Below are 17,744 nucleotides of genomic sequence, written 5' to 3' on the forward strand. Positions count from 1 at the left end.
GGAATTCTTTGTTCCTCGACTGCTGGGGTGAGTTTGTTTGACCTTTCTTCCCTTAAAACCAGGGAAACTATCACTAAAGACTTAGGCTAACCTTGATGTGTTCTCATAACACAGCCCTATCTGTCTCTGTCGAGTGGTCCCTCTCTCCTTGGACGGCTCAGAAAACATCCTGGATGCTAATCCGGTCCACTCACTCATCGAGAGGCCTGAACAGAGCCAGAAAGCAGAGTGATTTTCTAATGTTCTCTGTGCTGTGGAGCTTCTCTTTTATCTCCATATCTCTGGGCTGCATGATTCTGTACTCGGGTTTAAGTGTCTAAGAGAAAGAGGCCAACTTCCCAGTTCCTAATTTGAAGCTCTCTGTCATAAATGTGTCAAGTGAAAGGTGCAAAATGTTGGAATATAAGGTTGCCAATCAACACTTGGAATACTGTTTTGGGAACAGATGTTGATGAATGTTTCGCATAAATTTACATCCGAGTTGTAACGATCGTTGTCGGATCCAGCCCCTCAGGAGGTATATTCAAAATAAAAGCACACGTCTGTCAGTCGCTGCAGTGTGATCCAGTGTATGATAACCGCTGCCAACCAGGAAGTAGTAGAGATGGCCGGGGATTGTTTCAACTGTTTTTATTATCCTGCCAGAAAGACAGTGATGGTCCCGCAGCAAAGGTCCCCAAAACTGAAAACGGATCTTAGTCACAATATCGCACCAGGATTCTTCTTTTTGTTGAAACATTTATTATAAACAGTGAAAATGCAGAGGCCACTTAAATCCATTCCAGTAAGAGCTTCAGGTTGTGGAGAAGCGTAGGAAGTCCACCTGGATGTCAACCTAGCAAACAAATAGCAAAGCTTGGTGTCAGTTTTCAGCCTTTAAGTCTTTGTTTTTGTGCCTCTCATTATTTGTGTACTTACATTTGTCCACTTAAGACATTTTTACATGTTATCATATAAACATGAATCTGCTCTTTGACAGTAATTTAATTACATCTAAACATCTTATGAGAACTTATCTCGGTGTCGTTACACATGCTAATATAGAGGAGTAAAGAAGACTGAATAATAAACAACGATGTGACATGTCTCCATGCTTTACTGTGCAAAAGCTCTTTATTTTTGTTAGCTTTTGCAGAGCATTTACATGCACACACGCCTGTATGGCAAACTACAGGAAAGGGAAGACCCCAAAAGCGTAATAGGGCCTCTTTTTCATTTATTTTAAGTAATTTTTTGGGGCTTTTTGCCTTTAATCGGATAGGAGAGTGACAGGAAAGTGGAAGACAGAGTCGGGTGGGATCCGGAAAGGACCACGGGTTGCCGGCGTACGGTGTAGGTGCCCCAGCCAGTTGCGCCACGGCCGGGGCCAATAGGGCCTCTTTTAACACAACCGGCTTTGCATTTACCTTAAAGGGGACACATCTTTTTACTCGAGGGAGGCTGTGGCTCAGTGGGCTAATGCGTTGATCTTCAGATCAGGGGAGCACTGGTTCAATGCATTCAGCATGTCGTTGAGTACCTGGGAAATACAATTCTCCCCAAATTGCAGTGTTGAGTGTATGTAAGTCACTTGGGTGACATGACCAGCTCACAGACTGTGGAAGAAGAATTCCCAGTCACATGTCTAGATCAGAAAACACAATTTCCCCCCTCCCCCATCCCCCATCCCCCATCCTGCTGCTTAAAATATACTTTTTGCAAGGTGTCGAAAAATTGAGTATAATCTGCACACATTTTGGGTACTTCTGCATGAATACAGATACAAGTTAAGGTTTGATTTCCTTCCTTTTATTGTTAAGTTCTGAGCCCGTTAACACCTGGCGTTATAATTGTATCTGGCTGTGGAAGGATATAAGACTTTCCCTGTGTGTGTGTGTGTGTGTGTGTGTGTGTGTGCAGGGAGGAGGGACAGTGTGTGGAGGGCATCATGGAGATCTTCGACATGCTGCTGGCAGCCACCTCTCGCTTTCGTGAACTGAAGCTTCAGAGGGAGGAGTACGTGTGTCTGAAGGCCATGATCCTCCTCAACTCCAGTGAGTCTTGCTGACGCAGACAATTTCATTTTATGTTTTTTGAGACGGATGAGTTGGTTTTCAACGAGCAACAAGTCCTGCCCGAGTTGGTGCATCAAAGGGTGCCTTTGCGTCTTGCCTCTCTGTGAAAGGTTTTTCCCTCTTCGTGGTTTTGGTTACTGACATGATAATCTGTCACTTAGTGGTTCAATGACTCCTGTCACGCGTCAGACCAACACGTTAAAACAGACTGACCGGAGCAAAAACAAGGCTGAGAAATGAAATGATTTCCCCATCCAACAGCCAAAGCGTTTAACCGTCTGAATAAGTGTCAAAATGAACATAAAATCATTGCAATGTCTCCAAAACTTTTATGCTTTTGGCCTTACTGTCTGTGGAATGTATTGGCTCGGGTGCAGGACATTTAGAAAATGTTTCTCCCCTTATTTTGCTTTTAAATTTGGTGCAAATCTACAAAAAACAAGGACGAAAATGTGTCTTCAGTGCAAATATTCACGCCATTTGTATTGCATATAAAGAATAAACGTAACATTATCCATTTGGAGTTGCATTCATCTGTGTGGGGTTAAAGCAGTGCACTAGTGTGATCCAAATAAAGGTTTCCAAAATTCTCTCAAAGCTCTCAGAGGAGCCACATATTGTGCATCTGAATTTATCAACTCTGAGAGGTTGCATCACCTCCCTCCCTCTCTAGGTCCACCAGGGCTTTCTGCTGATGCAAAACAAGGGAGGAAAAACGTGATTAAATTCAGGTATTTTGATAAAGAACTACAACTAAAACACAAATATGAACCTGGACATGAGCGTAAAATGTCCTCTTTAAGGTACAATGAGATGTAGAAATGATGCATATCGTTACTAAGCTTTCATAAACCCATAAATAAGAACAATACATGAACACATGTACGTAAAGATTGATAGGAATGCCTTTTACCGTGTTTATTTTCATACAAATGTGATCCTAAAACATCTAATATTTACCTTTATATAATAGGTAATCCAGCTGAGATGTTCCCTGTCTGGGTGCGTCACACGTTTTCTAATTTTTCATTGACTTGAGGTTTTGTTTTAAACCTCTCAATAAACAGCAGCAGTGTGTGTCGCTCTTTGGATGCGGTTTCGTTGTGCAGGTGATCCTCTCACCGATTGGCCGATCGTGCCGCTTGTTTGAAGAAGATTTAGGATGTAGTGACCTGTGAAGATGTACTTTATTGCACAGCGGTTTGTGTTTTTTAACCTTTGATGTGTTCCCAGCGGTCACAGTGTACCGTCCTCATCCCATAACCCCCTCCCAACCCCTCTCCCAGCCACTGCACAGGTTTCGTGGAGGTGACTGACCTCTCCGCATGTCCTCACAGAGATTGCACACAGGCTCCTCCCCCAGCTCTCTGTTGACTCGGCTCCTCTGCAGCTGGTGTGCAAAAAAAAGGGGAACAAGTTGTGAAAGAAGTGAAATTATGTCTGAAGTATCAGAGAGGACAGGGAGGAATTCAAGGATTTATGTATTTAGACAGATGGAGAGCTGCGGCTGAGCTGTCCTCGTGGGTGGACAGGCTGATCTACAGCTTCTCCTCTGGAACATACATCACAATATCATCAGGGCTCTTTGATCAGCTACATGTGTCGGTAACTGTTACATTTAAGGATCTGTCGGGTGTGTAAGTGTCACAACTTGGATCGGACTGGAACATCCAGAGCTTTCAAGGTGCTTTCTCAGACAGCAAATGTCAGCACGCACCATTTAGGTTTATGCTTTCTCTGGTTAGTGACCCTGTGTATTAAAAATACTGGATCTACTTTGGTTAACCCAGGGTGTAATCAGTACAGGGTGCTGGCAGTCGAACACCCAGTGAACCCGTTGTCCTGTCGAGAAGAATGGACGTTTTTTGGAAATGAATGAAAACAGCGCAGCATTAGTAAAGATAAAGAGGAACATGTCTTTGTCGAATCAAAAGTTCTAAATGAAATTAGATTTCAAAAACGATTCTCTCGCTGTTTTCCAGCTGTGCTGCAAGTGAGAAAAACTGGTGTTGATGCCAGCGTTGTGTAACGGGTGAGAAACGACTCTACTGTGAGGCATAGATTTCCCTTTGGTGCGAGGCATTTAAAAAGCACTGGATTTTAGTTTTATGGTGTTTATGTCAAACCTTAAAGCTCTGAGCACATGCTCTGGCCAGAGGATGGTCCTCAGGAGGAGTTGAGCACATTGTAATTTATTCATTTGATATTTTTAAACCTGTAATATATATATGTCATTTTTTTCTAGACAGTGATTGTTCATCTTAAAGTTTGTCTGTCCGAAATGCACAAAGATAATCAGACAGTACGAACAATAGGAACATTAGGGAGTGATCTGTACGTGGTCTTACGAAATCAGTCCGCTTTCTCCATCGTGACACAAATAGTTCCAGTTTGTGATTGACAGATGATGTCATCCTCTCCATTTTGTAAATGTCCATGTAATATCCATCCATGCAGTTAAAGTTGGGCTGTCTGGTCACAACCTCTTCTTTGTAAGTGCTTTTTAGATTATTATTAATATTATTTAAACTTATTTTACCATCTATAAGTCTTCATCTATTATCATTCCAATAATTCCCTTTGGTCGAAGGCATCTCAAAGTGTAATGACACCTATTCAACTTGGTTTGTATGGTTTCTAAATGGCAAACCCTGAAGATCTGGAGTCTCTCCTGGGTCTTTTAATTGGTCTATTATATGTTATTTTTATGTCTTTTACTGGTAAGCTAATTCTATGTGGTATCAATTTTTCATCATCCGTCTACCGTGAAGGTCTTTGAACTGCAGTTCTTGTATGAAAAGTGCTTTTACAAATACGGCTTATTATTGCACCCTCAGGCCAAAAACAATATTATATTACTGTCTAATCTTTTAGAATTTGTCTGGTATCGGGTCAAAAATGTGTCCAAGGCATTTATATTGACAGATAGGAAACCCTGTAACCTCTGAACCCTGGCCAGTCTTCTAAGTCTTCTAATTCTGTAGAAATAGATTCAGTATAGTGTTACTTTGTTCTTGACGGGCGTCCACAGATATGCGATGATTTATAATACTGGCACGTCGCTCTGGCAGATTGTGAGTCTCCGTCTGAAGTAAAGTTATCTATGTGCCCCCCCCCCTGAGACGTGTCTGTGCTGTGTGTTGCAGATCTGTGCACCAGCTCCCCTCAGACGGCCGAGGAGCTGGAGAGCAGGACCAAGCTGCTGCGTCTGCTCGACTCGGTGATCGATGCTCTGGTCTGGGCCATCTCCAAACTGGGCCTTTCCTCGCAGCAGCAGACTCTGCGCCTGGGACACCTCACCATGCTGCTCTCCCACATCCGCCACGTCAGGTACAGCCAGACGAGGCAGGAAACGGATAAACCGCAGAATCGAAAAAGCACACGTGTTTTCAGAGAGGATTAAACTCTAGCTGTCATCTGTCTCTATCGGTACACTCTCACGGACGTGTTCCTACATTCATCTCAGCAGGAATGCGCACACACACATTACTCCCTCAGACTCTTGGAGAGAATACTTTACTCATGCAGCACTTTTTACACAAGAAGCTCAATGTTCTTTACTTTGAAGAAGCTGACGTTTAAACAACAATGAAAAGAAGGAGGTAACATTACCAACAATATTTATCTGAAATAAAGCTTTTTTCCAGAATGTTTTCAGAAGATTCAAGCTGGTTTTGGACTTAATGAAAGTTCACATACAATCTATTCACTATATTTCCAATGTTGGGGATTTCTATGGCTTTTAATTCCTCCTTTACTTTAATCAAAAGCCACATTCCTACATCTTTATTTATAAGGAAACCAATTTGGTTGACAATTTACACTTTAAAGTTGAGTTAAATTGGTGTCAGCGTGTGTATGAAATGTTGGCTTAGCCTCCAAATGTAGGGTTATGTAGAACAAAGAAGGAGAAAGCGCATTAAAAAAGGATAATGAAGACAATATTCAACAATACTGACTGATATTGATGCATATATTTGACTTTTTAAGGAAGTAATTTATATTAAACGCTGTAGTAAGAGCTTCAAACAGAGAAACAGCAACGTGTAGGAGTGTAGTATTCTAAAGGATGCAACAGAGCAATTATCAACATCCAAACCTTGCATCATTTGAACTCACTTTGTTTTCTATCTTCCTCCGCAGTAACAAAGGCATGGACCATCTCTCCAGCATGAAGAGGAAGAACGTGGTGCTGGTGTACGACCTCCTGCTGGAGATGTTGGACGCCAACACGTCCAGCGGCAGCAGTCAGTCCTCGTCCTCGCCGAGCTCCGACAACTTCTCCGACCAGCAGCAGTACCCGCCCCGCCCCGTCCCACCTGCAGGGCTTCAGCGTCGACGCTCCGGTCCCAGACAGAAGCCTGCAGAATCTGCAGCTCCCGCCCTCACCGTCCTTTCAGAACCTCGCTCGGATGGACAGCAATGAGTAAGTTACTGTGGGGGACACCGGGGAGCTGCAATGAATTCTCAACTCATTGTATCAGCAGGAAAATAAACAGCAATTAGTTTTGATAAATAGTTCATCTCTAAAAGTCATTTTTATGAAGAAATTGCAATTGTTTTTCTGCCTCAGATAGAGATTTCCTGCTTATTAGACATGTAGTACCATGACTGGTTTCGTGATATATTCAAATGATCATACAATGACTTTTTATGCGTACTATTTGATGCCTTTTTTCATTATAATTTCAACAATATATACTTTGACTTTCTTTCTAATTTTTGACATATTGTACTATGAATTTTTTAGGCTTTTTCTCAAAATTGTCAGCATACTTTGAATCTGCCAACAGCAAATTAAAAAGGTAAACTGGAATATGGCCCGCACCTGAAACTAGTGCTTGTCTTGTATTTTCCTCCATTAACATACATATGTAAACATACAGTAAAACATCCAATAGTATGCGTTAATGAGCCCACTGTGAAAACATTTCCTGCCAAAGTGCAATAACTTATTTGCACAACAAGCTTTAAATAGACCCTTCATATGTCCCTTTATTTTAAGCAATCTGAGGCTTCTGTTTTAAGGAATGAGCTGCTAACAAGAAAAAGGAACCCCTAAGGAGAGCTGTGATGTAAGCGGTAAAGCATATTAAAGGATATGGAATAATTGACCTACATTTGATTGATTTTGCTAACATATAACTAGTGAGGGGCCCAGCCCTCTGTAGGTTTCACTGTATGTGGCTCTCAGTGGAAACATTTTGGACTCCCCTGTACTGGAGTATGACTTCTTATGCGTCCCATTTAAAGCCTTTTTTCATGCTAATTTTGACATACCATACTTTAACTTTTTATTAGTTTCATTTCGACAATCTTTGACTTTTAATGCCTTTTTTCCATGATCATTTTGGCACATTTTACTTTTTTTTAAAGTTATTTTTGGGGCTTTTTGACTTTAATCGGATAGGAGAGTGACAGGAAAGTGGGAGAGGGAGTGGGATCCGGTAAGGACCACGGGTCGGGAATCGAACCCGGGTCGCCGGCGTACGGTGAAGGTGCCCCAGCCAGTTGCACCACTGCCGGGGCCCACATTTTGTACATACTATACTACAGCTTTTTGAACATTTCTCACCATACTTGTTACGACATGTCATATTGTGTATTTTTTCATATTCTTCCACACTGTACTTCACTTCTTTTCCCAGTAAGTGCACCTATTTTTCACTCCCTGTAATTAACTTTAACTGCGCTCTTCACAGCTACATCGACCCGGAGCAGTGGTCGCTGGAAGCCGGAGACGCCGGTCCGTCAGTCGAACCCACAGAGTACATCATCTCTGATCGGGTCGTCATGGAAACTGCCTAAACAGGGGGTGGCCGGGACCGAAAGACTCTTATAACTGAGACTTAAACCTTTAATGGCTTCCCATTAAAGATCGAGAAAAAGATTAAAAACAAACAGAAAGTGCCGTTGTGAGGTAACGTTTTTTTGAGATGTTGTTAGTCTTTTTGGGAAAAGAAAACGCTTTTTGATCGAATGTATATTTTGTGTGCGTAAATATTTCTTGTGATTGTGCACTACAGCCGGTGTTCACGGGAACATCGCTGGCCAGTCAGTTTGAGCTCTCTCTTTTGATATGCAGTATTTGTATCTCTTTTTCCACCTTTCATCCAGAACAAGCCGTCCGAAATCTGCAGCCAAATGCATGTGGTCAATATTCATCATCTCCGTAAGGGTTGTTAGTTGTGTAGCTGGCCGTGTCTTCTATCACACTGTGGTGTTTTCCTCCTTCACTTCTACTACTTGTTCTTTGGTGTTTTAATCGGTGCCTGTTTTCTACTCTCTTTGTACACACGACGAGTTTCAGATGAGTAAAGAAGCAGCGGTTTGTGGCCTTTTAACGAAACGACTGTTAAAAAAAGCTTTCTTCTTTGTTCATCAAAGGCTGGAGTTACAATTCAATTACAGTTAGTGGCACTGTTCGTAACAGAAACACCGTCCAAAGCAACTTACAATAAGTGCGTTCGACTATGAAGACACAAAGTTAAAGGTCTCCTATTAGGCTCTTTTATGGCATATATAATAGGTCTCAGATATATATATAAAAACATGTCTCTGGCGTGTTTTGCTCAAAATACCAAAGAGATCATTGATTTTAGTATGTCTGCTATCCCTCTGTTTCTGCCCCGTTTTCTAAAGTGCTGACTGTGACTTTCCCTTTTATGCAAATGAGCTGAAGCTGGTCACGCCCCTTTGGAGCTGAAGCTGGCCACGCCCCTTTGGAGCATCATGACCTCTCTGTCTGAAGAGAGAAGTTTCTAACGGAGAAACTCAGCTAAACGCTGTCGTGATTAAACGCCATATGATGTTCCAAACCACATCAAGCATTATTTCTGAATCACGTCTCAGTGTTTACCACTAGAACAGAGACATTATATGTATTATATAAACAACAACTCTAAGTCCCTCCTGAAGACATCCTGCACAGAGACACAGAGCTGCTGCGGAGGGGGTTCAGCTCGCGACTGTACATTGTGGAGGATAGGTCGGGACGTGTCACGTAGGCGGGACGTTGCCAGGAGTTCAATGTAAACCCAGCCCACATTTCTGATATGACGTCATATCGGCAGTAAATCTGGATCAGCTCATTTGTACCCCCGTTTTTAGAGCTGTGGATAAGGAGGAAAAGAGAGAGGGATGTATTTTCAGACACTCTGTGAGTCTCCTTACACACCGGGGACACATATTTATGTATAAAAGACAGCCAAAAGTGCGTTTTGCAGAACAGGGGACCTTTTAAAGAAGCAGGAATCCTACAAGTAAAATGTATTTACCTATTATGTTTTGCCCTAAAGTTCATGAAACCTTTAAACTAAGAGATCAAAACCTGTCAGATTTAAAAGCTTGGATTACTCTTGAACATAAGCTGCTATATATTCGCAGAGCCTCCCTAAAAAAAAAAGAAGCAAACAACTAAAGTGATAATACAACAAAAGCCAAGCATCAAGGTGCAGAAAACACAGGATTGTTCAGAAAAAAAGCAGTTTAGATGAAGTTGAACTGAAACTGATCTCTGATGCAAAGTTTGCAGCAAATATTCTGCTCCAAATCCTTCGGTTCACGTTCTTTCATGTGTAAGTGTAGTGTTTCAAATGTTCTGTACTGTAAGGCCTTTAAAATAATATGAAGTTTTCCTTAAAATAGTTCACGTAACCACCGGTCACTTTTACTCAATTCAACAGGAGAGAGAACGGGTACTACTTAGAGCAAGCAGACTTTTCCAGATATATTCAACTCAAAGCAATCCGGCTTTTACACCGTGGCGTACTTCCAGTAAATTCTGCTGCAGCTTCAACTGTGATAAAGAACTTCTGCCTAAACGAAAGACCTTGGTGGTTTTATTAAACCAAGTAGCTGAGCGTTCATTCAGACTGGATACCACATGATTACTCTTATGAGCATCGCTCCAGGACTGCTTAGTTTAATAGTTTTTGGCTTTACTAGAAACATGGAAGTGTTGACTAAGTCCTTGAAGTAGATTTGTTTCAATCTGGCAAACTGAAGAAACCACAAATTACCCAAAATGCATCACTTGGACATCGAGTGATGAACAGTGCCACTTCTCTGCCGAAGTAAATCCAGCCTTCGTGCCAAATATTCCCACCACTGCTTTTATACAGATCCACGTTCAATGTGTATTCTTTCCCGATGTCTGTAGCCCGTACATGCATGCACACGACACACACTCTGTGCTGAAAATGTTTCCATTTGTTCACAACACACACACACACACGCTTATCTGAGATCTTTTGCCTGCCTGTTGCAAACCTCCAGTACAGTAAACAAACAATCATGGCAAACACAGTTTATTGTCAATCAAAACTGCCCGTCTATACATCCCATAAATAAGAGTTCACAAAATAAATCAAACTTTACACACGCCTTGTTGTTGTTTGTGTTTCTGCTCTGCTAAGCGTCAGATTATATACAAATTGGGAGCAAACACTTCCAAACATTTAGGATCAATGATAATAACCCCGTACATGTGACGGTGTTTGATTTTACACGGCTCCAGCTGCATGAAGAAGCGTGGAGTCGTACTTTTTATGAAACAATCTCTGCTGAACCTGTTGGATTTTTGACTCCTGCTGGACTTCGCTCCTCCTTTACAAGTCGGACAGCGTTGGGTAAATTAGGAACGAAGATCAGTTATTATTGATTAGGGTTTAGATTGGATTTTTTAACATAAAAAGGGGTAGCTGTGTGTTGTTGCTGCTGACGGGGCACAGGACTCGCAGCTAGAGCTAATATTGTTGCATCAATAAGAACAAAATCTAAAGAAATATCCTTTGAAACTTTATTAAGTGATAACTAGTCGAGTGGAATTACTGCAATTTAATGTGGACATGATCGTAGAAATGAGCATCTGTTAGCTAGCAGGTTTGCTGAAGTAAATCTGCTAGACTGAACAGCTTTTTAATAATTGTTCCAAGCACCGTATTATCCGTTAATATATTAGGGGTTATTTTGGGCTCTTTCTGCCCCTCTTGTGGTAAAAAATGATGTAATTCAGCTTTGAATTTGACAACTTTTCTGCTGAAATGACTGGCCGTGAAGTTGTGAACATAAGAAAATATCTGTCATTTTATCACAGCAGCGCTCAGACTACAGTCCCATGCTCAATCATTGAAATATATAACAGTAACACACTCAAACTCAAATGCAGAAACAAAGATTTAGCAGGTTTCTTTCTCAGTAGTTTGCCCTTATTTACATATTCATGATCTGCTGGCTGTGGAGGATCTGTGGGCTACAGAAAGGCATGAATCGCTGCCAGCGTTATTTAGAAAAATATCTTACAGATCTTTTTAAATACCTCTTCTTCTCTTCTGTACAAAATGTGCTATCAACAAGTGGCTGTAAAAATAGCTGCAGTGGTAGAAAATGGCTTAAGTGTTTTCCCTTTCTGTACGCTTTGGTAATCACTGACCTCTGACCTTCAATTTAGATCCCACACGATACAAAACAAATGAAAATATAGCGTAGATATTAAAATACTTCTTTCTTTATCTTTGAGTGTTTGATGGGGACGTTAGACACGTATAAAAGTGACAGAAGGAGGGAAACTAACCAGTAATATGGCTTCTTTTTAAACACGAACAATAAATATATTCTTAAATACATCAATCAGATTTTAAAAAAGGGGCGGTGCTTTTTTTTTTTTAGGTAGAATATCTTTAAATGTCCATTCGGCTCCATCTTTGATTTCCACCGTCACATATTTAGTCCTTCAGTCCTCTTTAGGAGACGATACTGGGCATTGTGGCAGGGATCATGTGGGCGGGGGGCCGTTGGTGTAGCGCAGCATGGGGTAGAAGGAGCGGGCGAAGTTGTTGGACAGGGTGCAGCTGTAGTTGTCCTCGGACACGGGGACTAGGCAGGCCAGGACCAGCAGCAGCAGGAAGAGCAGGTGGAGCGGGAAGGCGGCTCGCAGGACCCGGTGGAAGAAGGGCCGCTGTGGGGGGGAATCCTTTCGCTCCTCCCTGGAGTGGCACAGAGGTTAGGGATTATTGAGGGGAATAGATTTATGACTTTGCAACAAGTTTTTGTTGGATCAGCTCACCCAATTTAGAGAAAGATACACACCTGTTATAGTATGTGCTAATACAGATTCCCCCAAATTTAAACATAATCAGAACTACTTTCTCACAAAGTAACAACAAACTGTTTCAACAAAGACACACATCTGCAGAGTTTTTGGGTTAATTAAACCCTAAGAAGGACATATTTCCTAAAGTACAGTTTGTCGAAGTTACCTTTTAGTCGCTGGTGGTCCGACTGGAGCTGCATGAAGACCTGCAGCCTCCTCCTGAAGCAGGAGACAGGTCAAAGAGTGAGTCACTTAAAACAACAGCTACATCAGGCAGTGTGGCTTCATAAAGCTGCTAAACAACTATACTACATACAAACTATACAACTACTATGAGAGTCTACAGTGGAGGAAAAGTATTTAGGTCATTTCCTTGAGTAACGTTTTCATGACTTAACTTCCTTCTCCTCTTGTGATTGACTATTTTTACAGGGTAGTATTAAACTTTAACGGCAAAAGCAGTCTTTGTTTTCATTATACATTCATATCTGAAAACAAAGACCTAATGCAGGTGTTACTGTGCGTCACTGCTCTCAGTCTGGGGAGATTGTGACCTGAGATAAAAGGGTCAGCGTACCTTCTGCAGCGCTCCCAAACCAATGCTGTCCATCTCTGTGCTGGGGGAGCAGGTTTCCTGAAGAGACAGGGAACACACCGTCAGAGAAGAGGACTTTCACCAGAGGAGAGTGATCTTACTTTCCCTCTGATAGCATCTCTGATGAGGACAGATATGTAAAACAGATGTGGTGCAGTGACAACATTAAAAGGGACTCACCAGTCGGCCCTGCAGCGTGTGCAGGCGAGAGGCCACCTGTCGCAGCAGCAGCTGCAGCTTGTTCCCGATGACGTGGACCTTCTCTTTGGCCTCCACGCTGTCCTCTCTGGAGTCCTCCAGCAGCAGCTGAGAGGAGATGTTCTGCAGGGAGGAGACCTGCCTCTGGCGGCCGCACAAGTCCTCCTGCAGAGCCTGCAGCGGGGGGTCAGAATTCACAATGAGGAAGGACTGTTTAAGAACTGGAGCAGGCAAATGTGTTACCTACTGACGCTCACTGTGCTGAACTAAGTGTATAAGCCAGTGATGGAGCTGTGATGAGTGTCTCTAGTATCAGTTAAATATCAGGGTGGAGAGACAGCATAAGACCCCTTTTTAAAGTCAGTACATTTACTTTCTTTCTTTTGTCTCATTCTCTTGTAGTGCGACAATAGTTTGCATAAAGGATTTGTTTGTAAAAAGAGAGACTGCATGAATGTGAAGACAATATAAACCAGGCAACACGTTTAACTTTAAAAGTCCAAAAATAAAGACTTCTTATTAACCCATGAACTCCTTCAAATTTCCCCTCAACTCAAATATCCTGACAGGTGTTTGGAAAGGGATGACGAAAGGACCGTTCTCCTGCTCACCGTCAGTGTGTCCTGGTGCTCCTGCAGGACGGAACGGGGTGTCGATTGGTCGCTGACATTCACAGCGTTCAGTTTGTTCTCCGCCTGAGCGAGCCACAGCAGCAGGGAGTGCAGCGTCTCATGGAACTCCTGCAGGAGAGGAGCACAGAGGTCAGAAGGTAGGAGGTGCTAAGCAGTAACTCGAACATTATTTTAACCACACTAAGCTCTCTTTTCTCTGATGTAAGTGTGAGTGTTTCTGACCTGGCACTGCATGAGCGCGGCGTGCAGCCTCCTCTCCCAGCTCTCCAACCCGCTGCAGGCCTGAGTCCAGCTGCTGTTGGCTGAGCTGAGGGCTTCCTGCAGCTCCTGCAGCTCGGCGCTGTCGCCACACAGGAAGTGACGGCTGCTCAGGTTGGCGGAGATCATCAGACACTTGTAGCTGTTGAAGGTCTTCTGCATCTCCTGGTCACAGGACAGAGAACCAATGATGACGTGTTTATCCTTCATCATTTCAAAGCTGTCTGCGATCATACGGTGATGCCGGTGCTTTACCTTTAGTTTCCGGATGTTGACCTCGATGTCTCGGATGCTGGTGGCCGGTGTGATCCGCTGCAGCCTCTCCAGCTCTGGAAGCACCCGGCCCAACCAGGAAGTGACGTCGCAGAGGTCAGAGTTCAGCTTCTGCCACTGCTCAAGGTCCTGCTTGATGTCCGTCTGGTTGTTGAGCTTCTGAACCTGAAGCAGCTCCCAGCGCTCGATCACACCTGCAGAGACACGGTTATGAAACACGGCTGTAAACACGCTGAGCCATACTGTCCTCTGCGGCTGGGTCCTAAAGCATTAGCAGGATGACTTTATATGAATTAATTTCCTCCTGGAGTTACTGTGACTGAATGAGCTGTGTCTCCGCACCTGTGCTGGTCTGCTTGTCGGCCGTGCTGACGGTCAGACCGTGATCCTCCGGCTCCTCTTCATCGTTCAGGATCAGCTTCACTCTCTTCACGGTGCTGATGCTGCCGCTGCACTCCGACATCAGCTTAGCCTGATCACACACACACACACACACACACACACACACACACACACACACACACACACACACACACACAGCGTAAAACACACAACTTAAACCTCAAACACAGATCAAAACAAATCAAAACTTAAATCCTAAGACGATAGAGGGTTGCTTGGATCTTGATGTGTGTGTGTGTGTGTGTGTGTGTGTGTGTGTGTGTGTGTGTGTGTGTGTGTGTGTGTGTGTGTGTGTGTCCTTACGTAGCCCTGCTGGTGGAAGGGAGTGCTGGAGGTGTGTGAGGGAGATGAGGTCAGGCCTCGGATCATTTCTCTGGGAACTCGTTTTCTTTCAGGTGAGACGGGTTGGTGCCAGCTGGGGGGGTCGGACACTGACTTGCCTGATGAGGGAGAGGAGGAAAAACATTAAGTGAATGAAGAGTAGAAACGGTAATGTATGGAGGGGCAAAACCAAAAGAGAAACACAGTCATCACACAGTCTTCTTTTACATGCATAAGATGACAGCGTTTGTCATATACGTGCAAAAACAGCATCATCAAACCCAGAAATGGAATGAAGAGTAAAGTACATCCACGTCATGCAAGTGTCATTGCTTCCCTTACAACGATTTGATTTTGGTAAATAATAAAATATCTTGAAAGTGAATGATAAGCACAGCAACGACGTGCACAAATGGGGATCTGTGACTCAGATCATGGGTGGGGGTGAAGGGGGTGGGGGGTGCAGTTTGATGGGGTTTGAGATGGGATGTGGGTTCATAAGCAGACAGAGGCATGCAGGAGGCAGAGCGCCTACCCGAGGCAGCGCTCACTGCTCTGACAGTCGCTTTAACAAAAGACTCTGAGCTCTCTGTGACCTGCACATCTGTAACAGAGGGGAGGGGGAGGGGGGGGGGGTTATTTCATATGCTAATTTACAGGTTCATATCAGTATTCAGTTCCTCTCCTGGGACATGTCTCCATGCTTTAATGTTCAAAAAGCTCTTTATGTTTCTCATACTGCCTGTGCTGCAGCACCTCTTTTCACCCTCTGTCTGAAACCAGAGCCCAGTCTGCTCTGATTGGTTAGCTGGCCGGCTCTGTTGTGATTTGTCAACCACTAAGAGATGTCCCGCCCCTCAGCCTATCACGCACAATGTGTTGGAGTGCTAGCCAATAGAAGCGTGAGTGTGACTTAGTGATGTCACTATGTTACTGAATTCTCCAACGGAGGTGGTACAGGCAGGGGGGAGTGTGTGTTAGAGAAACTCCGAGATTTTTGCCTTTGCAGACCATTTACATGCACTAAAACCTTTATAACACACTACAGCTTAACAGGCCCCCTCTGAAGACCTGCAACTCAAGTTGTTTATATTTGTAGCACAGAAAACAAAGTTGCTGCCATTTTCCAAACCTCTTTTTATATTCAGGGCGTTCTTTGGTCCCCTTTATTTCCATTACGGTTTTGAAACCGTCTTGCAAAGAAGTGGAACTTGGAAATGTCAATCACAGGAAACAATTAATTTTGCTGTTTCTGGGCACGGCACCGCGACGGTTCAAGAATGCTCTGAGGTTTTATTCACAGCACTATATCTGGGGCTTGGTTTTCTCAGAAAAGCTGTTCCTAGTATCTTCTGGGAGGAAATGTTCAACCATATTTAATCCTCAAAAGCTGTTACCTTATTCATTCATTATGGAAAACTGATGAAACACAATCTTGGGTTGAACGTTTTTCAATTACATTTGTATTATTACTACCTGACAGGGTGCTGAAGTATGTGGCGTCCTCCTCATCGTCCTCGTGTGACGAAGACCCTCCAACGTCCACGGTGTGGTCCCACTCCAGCGGGATGGAGTCCACGCTGACCGGGGTCTCTCTGCCCGACCGCTCCAGAGGGGGGGCGAGGAGGTGACACATGACCTGTCGCCCCGCTGCACCTCCTGCTGGAACATCTTCCTCTTCTTCCTTCCTCGACTCCTCCCAGGACGTCCCGTCGGTCAGATCGGGGGAGTCGTCCAGGTCTGACAGATCGCGCTCCTCCTCCTCCTCCAGGATCTTCAACAATATTGAAGAAGAAGAAATTAAGTATCAGAAACTCCTTTAGTCCGGTTAGACGTTTGTGTCCGTGATGCATTTAGTTTACTGTCCTCCATATTTGATACGAGTGCCGACTTTGTTTCCTAAAAGATGTGCCTGACCCATGACCAAACTAAACCCTATGTTTACTTTTTTTATTTGGTATTCTACGCTGTTCTTTATTTATTTTTGGACGAGCCATGTGTAAAAACTGACCATAAAATAAAACATATATTTTCTAGTTTGTTTGTTTTTATTTATTTAGTATTGTTGTTTAGAATTTTGATTTATATTTGTATTTATTAATTTAATTACATCCTGATATTATTTAATTTTATTTATTTATTTAGTATTTTTGTTCAAATGTTTTATCTATTTTTAATTTAAAAAATGTTACATTTAACAGAACTGAACAGAGAGTACTGAAACCCTCATTCAGTGTATCAGTATAATTATACAAAGATGTGCTTTATATAAATAAACCTCCATAGAAAAAGTCGGATGGTATTTTTGGCTGACCCCATGTGACTGTTGTATATATCTTGATTATTTTGATCATACCAATTAATTGACCTCATATTGGAAGCCAATACTGGGTTAAATGATATGTGCCAGGAGCTTGTGGGGTGGGGTTGAGGTCAGTAGGGAAGAGCCCAAAGGGTCCCTGTGTGCAGCACTGACCGGGCGTCTGTTGACCAGGCGGTGGTGGAAGCGGGCCACCCTGCCGAACACCTCCTGGCAGTACGAGTGCAGCTCCTCCAGCTCGTCCTCGATCAGCACGGCGTCCAGCGGAGCGCTCTTCTGGATCAGGTTCTCCCCGAACACGATCAGAGCATCGATCTTGTTGGTGTTCAGAGTGATTTCCTGCTGGAAGCCCTGCAGGGGGGGGGGATTTGGTTATGTAGGTAAAAAGAAACAGGGCACCTTTCTATATGTAACTGTCAGCCGGAGCAGACTTACGTTGAGCTGCCTCATCTTGTCCTCCACGTCGCTCTCGGAGAAATGCTCCACGTTGGTGAGCTGCAGGTCCATTTCTGTGAGCCAGACCAGGATCCCCTCCCGGGTCCCCTCAAAGTCTTCTCTCTGAGAGGTGAAGTGCTGCAGGAGCACAGAGCAGAGGACA

At 43.4% G+C, this 17,744-nt stretch overlaps 2 protein-coding genes across 3 annotated transcripts in view; one reads left to right on the forward strand and one right to left on the reverse strand.

Moving 5' to 3' along the window:
• LOC134881318 (estrogen receptor beta-like) overlaps positions 1-10,438 on the forward strand; it is a 29,061-nt gene extending 18,623 nt beyond the window's left edge. The window contains 5 exon segments of the mRNA XM_063908554.1: positions 1,900-2,033; positions 5,201-5,384; positions 6,198-6,357; positions 6,359-6,480; positions 7,757-10,438. Coding sequence (XP_063764624.1) covers positions 1,900-2,033; positions 5,201-5,384; positions 6,198-6,357; positions 6,359-6,480; positions 7,757-7,862 — 706 coding nt within the window. The 3' untranslated portion in view covers positions 7,863-10,438.
• Positions 10,348-17,744, reverse strand: part of LOC134881314 (nesprin-2-like) — a 44,162-nt gene continuing 36,765 nt past the window's right edge. The window contains exons 39-51 of one of the 2 annotated variants that reach the window (XM_063908548.1): positions 17,582-17,719; positions 17,303-17,497; positions 16,303-16,600; positions 15,362-15,430; positions 14,809-14,945; positions 14,446-14,575; positions 14,086-14,297; positions 13,795-13,995; positions 13,552-13,680; positions 12,923-13,114; positions 12,725-12,781; positions 12,314-12,366; positions 10,348-12,040 (exon numbers count right to left, since the gene is read on the reverse strand). In XM_063908548.1, coding sequence (XP_063764618.1) covers positions 11,830-12,040; positions 12,314-12,366; positions 12,725-12,781; positions 12,923-13,114; positions 13,552-13,680; positions 13,795-13,995; positions 14,086-14,297; positions 14,446-14,575; positions 14,809-14,945; positions 15,362-15,430; positions 16,303-16,600; positions 17,303-17,497; positions 17,582-17,719 — 2,022 coding nt within the window. In that variant the 3' untranslated portion in view covers positions 10,348-11,829. The remainder of the gene's footprint in view (positions 12,041-12,313; positions 12,367-12,724; positions 12,782-12,922; positions 13,115-13,551; positions 13,681-13,794; positions 13,996-14,085; positions 14,298-14,445; positions 14,576-14,808; positions 14,946-15,361; positions 15,431-16,302; positions 16,601-17,302; positions 17,498-17,581; positions 17,720-17,744) is intronic. The other variant, XM_063908549.1, reaches the window with a different exon arrangement.

This window comes from Eleginops maclovinus, chromosome 19 (assembly GCF_036324505.1).
Source record: "Eleginops maclovinus isolate JMC-PN-2008 ecotype Puerto Natales chromosome 19, JC_Emac_rtc_rv5, whole genome shotgun sequence".
Lineage (NCBI taxonomy): Eukaryota > Metazoa > Chordata > Actinopteri > Perciformes > Eleginopidae > Eleginops > Eleginops maclovinus.